General features: G+C 31.8%; 1 protein-coding gene across 1 annotated transcript in view; it reads left to right on the plus strand.

Annotated features, from left to right (window-relative positions):
- Positions 1-4,978, plus strand: part of LOC108721051 (elongation of very long chain fatty acids protein AAEL008004) — a 35,899-nt gene extending 30,921 nt beyond the window's left edge. Inside the window, exons 4-6 of the mRNA XM_018445374.1 lie at positions 2,239-2,376; positions 2,846-3,088; positions 3,676-4,978. Of these exons, the coding sequence (XP_018300876.1) occupies positions 2,239-2,376; positions 2,846-3,088; positions 3,676-4,032 (738 nt within the window). The 3' untranslated portion in view covers positions 4,033-4,978. The remainder of the gene's footprint in view (positions 1-2,238; positions 2,377-2,845; positions 3,089-3,675) is intronic.
- Positions 4,979-10,280: the final 5,302 nt, after the last annotated feature.

Below are 10,280 nucleotides of genomic sequence, written 5' to 3' on the forward strand. Positions count from 1 at the left end.
TTACGAGGTCTTTCTAGAATTAATTTAAAATTAAGTGCTCGAGTCCGAGTTATGACACGATTATAGATATTTATGATTGTGGCATAATTTAGAATGTGAATCAGCACTTTGTAAACGATGTTACATAATAAACAAGGTTTCTTCACGCATTTAACTGAACGCATAAAACTGATTCTAAACAAAAGCTTAAGTATCAAGTATATTTATCATTCAAGCGGAAATTAAATCAATTTCCTCGATGGTCTTGATACGACTCGATTATGCTAATACATTCCCTAATTTATTTATGACGTTCGTAGATCTATCAAAATAACATAATTTTTTTTAGATTCTAATATATAGAACTTCATTTAAATTTAAGTGAAATACTTGGACATATATTTCATCACATTACTTCACTTAATTAAAGTTTTTTATATACGATTAATTAAGGTAATGACTTTATTTAGGTGTACAATTAGAATTTCATTTACAAAAGGTTAAATGGAGGTAAATGAAATTCTCAAGGAAAAATTATTTTCCTTGAGACACCACTTCATATGTATAAGCAATTTTGTGAATAACAATAAAGCATTCAGAAATTTAAAGGACGTTAAACTCTCTTGTATGCACATTTTTATTAAATATACGAAAAGAATATTATGCGTGCATAAGTTTCTATATCAGTTAGTTTTATCAACAAACTATACAATAAATTAATTTTTGCATCGCTCAAATTTTAATATTGCGTTTCTTGTTGTGTTTAGTATATATTTGACAATGAAAAATTAATGGCTACCATTAATCTTTAAACGGTATTTTTTACAATATTTTTTTACAGCAATATGCAACGTTCGATAAACAACAAGATGCTAGTAGGATCGATAAAAAAAATGTATAGCTTCGCGAAGATCGCTATTTAATGCCAATGAAAAATGCCAGTGTAATCATGTGCAACGATATAAACATAACTTGGTTATAACATAGTAATCATTATACATGTGTCATGCTGCGAGAGAATATACTGCGAAACTATAAATTACAAACAAATTATATTTCACTCTATTAATAAATTATGGAAAAAGAAACCCATGAAAAAACAATTAATTAATGATCTTTTTAATCTTTGTGACACTTTTTTCTTTTTTAAATAACATATATACCACAAAAGGTTAACAAATTGTTACAAGTTAATTTATGGTAATTTATGGTAATTTATGGTAATTTATGGTAATTTATGATAATTAAATTATAATCAATTTAGTTAAAAGAGAAACGTCACTATTTATTTATGTAATCAATATTCATTTATATAAATATGTATCTTTTAAAATCATTATGTGATTTTATTTATTGCGTGTTAAATTTATCATTTATGCAGTATATTTGTATTATACACTGTTGTTAATGTATGTTAAATGTAATTTGTTGCTTGTATATATTTATTATTTATATTATCAATTTTGAATTGCTGATAGATAAAAAAAGTACATAAGTGAAACAAAAACAAATACTAGCAGTAAAGGAATCTTAACGTCTGCGTACAATCTTTTTATTGTTTTTTTTTCGAGTATATTCTATATATTATGATTATTTAATTTATTCAATCTTTCACATTTAAATCACAATAAAAAAATTTACGATCTGCTAATTACTTAATTCAAAAAGACAGTTATAAATAAGAATAGGGCGTGTAAAACTAATTTACTCCGCAAACATAATGATCGTCTTTTCGACGCGCAACAGATTATAACGGTATTGCAATTCCTGAGTATAATTGAAGCCATTTAGCGAATTAAATCCACGTTTACAACGATCTTGTATACGCCCGACGCCTTTCAACCACACGAATTCATTCTTAAATTCAATAAAATTCAGCTAAATAAAAAAATTAATTAAAAAATCACATACATTTATCTAGCGGAAATGTATACATGCTTATTCGTGTTTCTGTCTTTTGTACGTTTTTAAACACGATTTTAAGAAATCGCATAAAAATTAAAATAGTTTAAAAAATAAAAATTTTTATGCCTTTTTATTAGTTTCTTTGTTGCATAATTGTTAGCAAAGTGAAATATGATTTTAATTGGAGTTCTAAGTGTGATTATAATTGATTTGAGTTCTCCAGGATATCCTCTTGCATAACACATCTAATGATCATGTCAAGAAATCGCATGACATGAAATATGGTTATCATTAAAACTTTAATAAAATGTATGTAAGTATTGTAATCAAATGGTTCGAACATTATTGTTTCAGTATCTTATGAGCGGTTGGGCGAAAGGTTATAGTATCCATTGCCAACCGGTGGATTATTCGTCCAGCCCGATGGGCCTCAGAATGGCAAGAACCTGCTGGTGGTACTATTTTAGCAAATTTACTGAGTTCTTTGATACGGTGAGTATCGATTTTCACTTGACTTATCGAGTAGAGTAGACTAGAACAGATGTTAAAACACGAAAGTTTTGTTTGATAAATTCATTTATAACTTCAACAAATTTCGACAAGTATCTTCGAGTTTGAAATCCTTGTCTCTAAGAATCTTTGAATAACTTGTGGAAAAAATAATTGGGTCCGTCTTTTTTATATCTATTGCTTTATTTCTTTAAAGATATATTGGATATCCAGTTTGCTGCTCGTTATATTCCTTTTTTCTGTTCCATTATTACAGAGAATCATCAATCCCGTTATTCATGAACGTCTTATAATATTTTATAAAGATATAGAACTCTTAAACTCGAATCAAAATAGCATTCATTATATCTTTAAAAAATTAAAATAATTTGTTGGGGAAATACTTTAAGCAAATTACCGAAATACCGAGAAAGATGAAGAAAATAATTTAAAAAATTTGCATATTTTTTAGCTGTTCTTTATTCTAAGAAAAAAGAACCAACACGTTTCGACGCTTCATGTAATTCATCACGGAGTAATGCCCTTTTCTGTATGGATGGGGGTGAAATTTGCACCAGGCGGCCACAGCACATTTTTTGCCCTTCTAAACACCTTCGTACACATCGTGATGTATTTCTATTACATGGTAGCCGCGATGGGACCGCAATTCCAGAAGTACATCTGGTGGAAGAAGTACCTCACTACCATGCAAATGGTAAGCTCAACGTTACCTCGCATTATTACAAATTTAAAAGTGACAATTGTCTATTATACAATTTTACGCGATATCGTACTCTTCGCAAATAGCATTCTATTCGTTATATTTCGCGTTATATTTTGTCGACAATTGAACATTTTATATTACTATTATTTACTATTTTAAAAATATATTCCACTTTTATAAGAGATGACATTATAATACTTATTTTATACTTTTTGAACGCAATAATAAACATGAGGAACCGAAAAAAGTGATTTTAGGTATAATTAAAAATTCATACTTGTAAAAGATGTGTAGGTAACTCTTAGTCATAAAAATGACCGTTTTTTATGTTCAGTTAAATTAATTGAATAAATGAAATAGATAAAGCGGATTATAAGATGAATCGCTGACCGAGTTCTCAATTTGAAATCCCATTCACTCTATAATCCTATCCATCTGTCGGTATTGTTACTAGTTTCTCTAGCCTTTAAAATACATCGATATATTTCGAGCCACAACCATTCTTCGCACATTTTATATGTCATAGAGTTTTTTTTCGCTTTTATTACTTACCCGACAATTTATCCTTTTGATTTCAGATACAATTTGTGATGATCATGTTCCATCAATTCCAATTGTTCTTCATCGAGTGCAACTATCCGCGAGGTTTCATGATCTGGATTGGCTTGCACGGTATCCTATTCTTCGGGTTGTTCTCGGATTTTTACAAGACGAAATATACGGACGACTCAAGGAAAATCTCCGTGAAGAAGATGCAAAACGGTATTTCCGGTGGAGCTTGCATGCCGGTTTTAGATGATAACGATAGCGCGACGCACAACGGTGTGTCCTCGTACACTACAATCTACAACAAGGAGTACAACAGCTGTTACAGCAACGGCACAAACAACGGTTACGTTGCCAATAATAACGTCACGGAGAAAAAACTCGCTTAGGACACGTGGGAAGCTCGAACATTTTTTTTATGTGCCGGTCAGCTGGTCGTCTTATTGTACCTACAATTACCGTTCTATCGTGAAAGATCATTTTGCAACATGTCCATAAGCTTAGGCGTGAGAATAAAAAGCCAAATTACACGCATATGGAAGACAACGAGACAAGGTCTCGGACGGAAGAACTGGCTTGTATTATAAAGCGAGACGCCTCGTTATTCTGCGTTGTTAGCAGAGCAGTAGTTGTGTTCACTAACATAGTATCATCGACGACAGGGCTGTTACGATGTTCGACGTTAAAACTAATAGGAAGAGAAAGAAGAAAAAATAAATGCGATACAACTAATCGCCGAGGGAAAAAATTATTGTGAATCTTCATTTTCGAGTCTTTGTGAGATATGGTGTGGTCTTTAAATTAGTGATTTTTGTGACATCTGCCATACGAAAATAGAACATTAATAATATTATTGGAAATCATTAATAGTACAGATAAGAACACTAGAAGGAAAAAACTAAAGGACTACTTTTGAGATTTCCGTGTTTGGCGTTATGCGGAAACTACTGCGGTTTATAAAATCTTTAAATTACGATTAGTTTGACAAAGCTAATTAGAAATGAGATCACATTCGACGAAATGTGTGAATATAAGCTGTAAGTTGGGTAACATTAATGCGCACACAACATGACGAAAAATATAGAGCATTCATCGTTGATAACAGTTATGGAAAGAGCGGCATTCGCTGTGCGTGCAATTTTTTTGTGTACTGGTTGTGTACGTATTGAATACGAGTGTGGATGTTTCTTAGTCGTACGTAATTTTTCAAGGCATTTCTTGTTGAGACACATTGCTGGAACTAAACTCCCCTCCCCCCTCCCTCTTACCATCATTACCGACTCTGGGCCGATTGTTTCATCTTCGGATAAACTATGCGGTAATTTAAGGAATAAATGAGAGCGAAAGAACAACTAAGATGAGATTTATCAAAAGATTGAACAACTCAATCTCTGTCTCTTTCTAGCCCTAACTGTGTTCAAAACTCCGGTGTTCTTACAAATTAATCAACGTACAAATTAATTCGCCCAAAATATCGTACAACAGAGTTGGCTGTATAATTATATTGGCAATATAAGCTAATGATTCGTAAAAATTATCATCAATAAGTAATTAAAAAATGCCCCCTCCCCCTCGTATATTTCTATTTCTTAATAACTGTTGAGTTTTCCTCAAGATAATGATTATGCCATTTTGTTATTATTTAATCAGTTTTCAAACATGACAATTTATGATCTTAATTTTGCCTTATATTTGTGCCCTTTTTTATTTTAATTTAAAAAATTTAATAAACTTTTCATTTTAAGTCCCCAAATTTATTTTACTTGTAATATGTATTTTATTTATATTGTCCTATATTGCCGAAAATAACTTATCAATGATAACTTATTTAATGTTGACAATTTCTATTTTTTACCGCTTATTTATATTAATCAATTTTTACTTTTTATCGTTCGTCCTTTCATAACTTTATGGAAACTTTACGAATTATTAGTAACATGTGCCAACCTCATCGGCTATACCATGACTTTTTACATATATAATTCACAACGTGGCTTGATTCTACTACTAATACGATGATGTCTATAGTAAGCTGCCGAAAAGAGTTTGTTCGTCCCTTTGATCGCTTTGTTTTCAAATACGAACGGCAATGTAAGCTGTACTGTGGCTTGTTATTATCATACATGATGCAATACGAGCATTTTAATCGATCAAAAAAGGCATATGACGCGAAAATCACGCTCTAGTGTCGTAGAATCAAGCTTCGAGAAAGAGAGCAAATACTTTTATGAGTAATAGGCATCTCTTACACGTGATCCGTAAGTATGATCACGCGGTCGAAGAGTCGAACGAATGCGAATGTGTCTCAAGATATGTGTACACATACGCGAATAATACTATATTTGAGGGGAAGGGCAAATGTTTAGAGATCGTAATAGTCGCACTATAAAATTAATATATTTGTACACTTCCTATTTTTATGAATATATTATTTATGGTGATCCATAATAAAATCTCTGATGATAAAACGTTTCTCTCGACTGTAATAAATTCAACCTCGGCTATTTTTACAGGCAGATAAGCTAGCTCTAGCGAACGAGAGTGAGAGAATTATAATCTTAAAATCGTGTTCGTCATAATAAGCTTCCTCATGAAAGTACATACATTTGATGACGATTGTTCGCAAAACAATCAGAAATGAATATAGTCACCGAAAAAAGTCGTTCACAATTTTTTGTTACTTATGCTTACAAGTTTCGCATTTGTAAAACGTTCCAATCCTGCTTTATCCAAAAATGCAATGACTTTTGATTATATTCAGAAGTGCATATAAGATGTAACTTAGATAAGCCCAGATTTGAATTATAAACACGTTAGACGACGAGACTATGTATATTTCCTTAGATTATTATATATAGAATTAATTTATCTCTACATAAACACGTTCCCTGTGTTTTCGAATTATTACAGTACATTTCACAGTCGTCGATTTTTCATCTTCAATTTAATCATTCACTATTCATTTATCGAAGCTTCGCTTTGTTGCTCCAATTAAGCATAAGTGTAATAGAGGACATTCTCGTGTCTCCATTATAACGAAATATGAATGACAACGCATACGCATAATCTAAAGAACTGCCGTAATTGAATAAGAGCGTGCACGAATTTCATAAGACATGAATTAAAAGCGGAAACTTAAACTAAAGAGAAATATTTAGCGAATTCTCTCAAGCGTTTCAAGAGCTTTATGCAATTTTTTTTATCTTACGTACAATATAATGCGATAAAAAATAAAGTTACTTCCTAACTAGTTAAACTTCTAGATGGTAGTTGGACGTACTGTGTTACGTTATCTTATTGTTAGTCTTGTTTAAGTTGTGATATTGCGGTATTGTGGTATAACAGTACTAATTAATATATTTAAGAAGAAAGAAAATTTGACGAGAAAGACGACGAAGTGTAAATTATAACTTTTTTTATGGGTATCTTAGATAATTTTTAGTTTTTAGCGAGAATAATAAATCTCACTAGGACTCTGAAATCTATGTCAGTGAAGTATCATATTGCTTAACAAAACACAGAGCTGAATAGTCGAAAAATTGTACAAAAAATTTAACTTGCATTTCTTCGAACTGATAAACAGATTATAAAAACTTTCAAGGAGACCAAGAAAATCTTTCGATTTTTTTTCCTAACAGATGCAATACTTTTCCTAGAATATTATTGCTACTACACATTTTGTACTTTGACTACTTTATTAACTTAAGTAAGCAAGCCACTTTCTCAGGCATTGACCACAATATTTTTCTAACGAGAAACCAGATCGAGCTACAGTTAACTGCAATTTCGCGATGTAGCTTTAACCTTTCACAAATCTAATCATTTATCAAGAAAAAATATTATTTACGAAAGAGTAATCACTAATGTCTTCTTATATTTCCACAGTCATATTCATACTAAACAATTACGGAAGTTTGTATAAAATAAGACAACCGTATATACATCGTATTTTATTTCTTTTTAAATTTAGATTATTTTATTCTTGAAGTGTTAAAACTTATATGTTTGCATCTCTGTTTTTCTTAAATAATTGTTTGGTTAACGAAATGTAAAACACAAAGATCCGCATAGAATTTTAGGGCATAATGCTGAATAATAAAGTGTGGTACCTTCACATGTACATAGAAACGAGCGATCTGCGCGTATGATATGCTACGACGTTTCACATTCATGTTTTTAGGCGCACTCGAAAGATCTACCAAAAGTGAGAAACTACGACAATGAAAGAGCGTATCGCATCATGTACCTAAACGTTACGAGCTCTGTAATGATTCTCATTATATTTTTGTACATAATTGGGGAAAATTACGAGAGAACAATAAAACAATTGAAATGAAAGAAACTCGGCGTACTCGAATACTGCAAGGAAGTTAATGACAGGCACACAATGCGAAAGAGAAATTAGAATTTGCCCAATCTAAAAATAAATTTTGTGTGTTACATAATTTTTTTTTGAAAAAGGACGTTTTTTTGAAAGAGATACATACACTAATACCAGCCATCATTATTCGACTAACAGATATTTTATATTTTACTCCGATTTTAAATGCTAACAAAGGAAGTTTCATAACTGTCCGGAACCGATTTGATTCTCCATGAAATATGTTGTTAAACGCGAAAATCTAAGAAACACGTATTTTTTTATACGTGCGCTAACTCATGTTTAAGGGATGAAACACTCCTTTGGAAAAAAAAAAAACCGATATTTCTATTTCGAGCCGAATATCGTCGAAAGTATAAAAAATGGAAAAAAATTTTTTAAACAAAAATTGTATGGTTTCAAGAGTACTTCAATCTTGTGAAGAAAAAAAATTAAAAAAATTTTTTTTCACAACTTGAAAAAAACAGTTGAAGTACTCTTGAAACCGTACAACTTTTGTTTAAAAAATTTTTTTCCATTTTTTATACTTTCGACGATATTCGGCTCGAAATAGAAATATCGGTTTTTTTTTTTTCCAAAGGAGTGTTTCATCCCTTAAACATGAGTTAGCGCACGTATAAAAAAATACGTGTCTCTCTCTCTTAGATTTTCGTGTTTAACAACATATTTCACGGAGAATCAAATCGATTCCGGACAGTTGTGAAATTTCCCTTGTAAGTAAATGTCACATGCTGTTGGTAGCACAGATATTTTATTAGAATAATTGACACTATTTTTGTTGTATATTGATTATATAATTGTATTCTAAATTTAAATTATTCAGATAACGTTCATGGAATTCTACTTGAATCGATATTATATTGAATCGTCAAAAAAATTCTGAAACTATCCAAGAAACGATTACTAATAATTGTTGTTTCTGAATCAATTTTTATGCAAAAATTGTTTTTTGAAGAGTGATTCAGAATTTTTTGAACTATACTAATATAATATCGATTCAAGAATAATTTAAAGACAGTTCGATGTGAATGTTGTATCAATAATTTAAATTTAGAAAACAATTATAATCAACATACAACAATGTTAATTATTCTAATAAAGAATTATCTGTATTAACAACAATATGGAACACTTAGCTACACACACACACACACACACACACACACACACACACACACACACACAATATGTATGTGCGTGTGTGTGTGTATATCTATAGCTCGATTTTGATTGGACCGCAACGCTTGTAACACGCTTGTGATGCTGTGATGCGACTAATATAAAACCACAGCTTGATGCACAAATGTTTTGAAGTATTCTAGCTTTAATTGGCCAATTCGTAAAATTCTTCTAATTGATGCTTCAAAGAATTAGTAGTGAGATTTTGGCTGCACTCGTAGTCGTAGATCAGCGCATATGTAGTTACTCCAAAATATTTCTTTCTTTCGTTTCCTTATGAAGCGGTCGTAGGGTCTAAGTCGTAGAAAATTGACCAATCACAGTCGAATATGAGAAGAATAATCGACTCTGATTGGTCAGTTTTCTACGATTTAAGATCCTATGACCGCTACGACTTCTATTGTAAACCCCGCATTAGGGACCAAAAAAGTCGCTTGGGGCTAGATCTGGTGAGTAAGGAGGGTGGTCAAGCAGTTCAAACTATAATTCGTAGATTTTCACCATGCCAACCGTTGAAGTGTGAAACGATGTATTGGCTGCGTTCAGCAGAACGTTTGTTTTGCAACTGTTGGAAGTTTCCTTCGCGCTGATTGGATCATACTTTTAGATCTAGAAGAATGGTCCTATCTCAGCAGACAATCATAAAACGGTTGCAAAACTGTTGGGTCAGCTGAACGCAGCCATTGTCTTGGTGAAACAATTTTTTTTCTGCAAATGTAGCCGTTTTTCCGCAATTTCTGCCTTTAGCTTGTCAAGTAATGATGCGTAGTATGCTCCTATACGATGCTCGAGAAAGCGCGTGAAACAAAAACAATAGACGAAGCGCCAACCAATGTGCCAACGCTAAATAATTTTACTCTCAACAGTTGGTAACACTGGATAAAGGCTATCACACGTACAAAAATTTTAGTCGGAATCGTAAGGTCGCAAACAAATCGACCAATCACAATCAAAATTAAGATCTCGCGCTTTTAAACGCTCGACTGTGATTGGACGATTTGCCTACGGCCTTACAATTACGACTAAAATTTTTGTACGTGTGATGGCCTTAACCAACTGTTGGTATTAAGCCCATGG

Source organism: Mycetomoellerius zeteki, unplaced genomic scaffold (assembly GCF_001594055.1).
Source record: "Mycetomoellerius zeteki isolate Tzet28-1 unplaced genomic scaffold, Tzet1.0 scaffold158, whole genome shotgun sequence".
Taxonomy (NCBI): Eukaryota; Metazoa; Arthropoda; class Insecta; order Hymenoptera; family Formicidae; genus Mycetomoellerius; species Mycetomoellerius zeteki.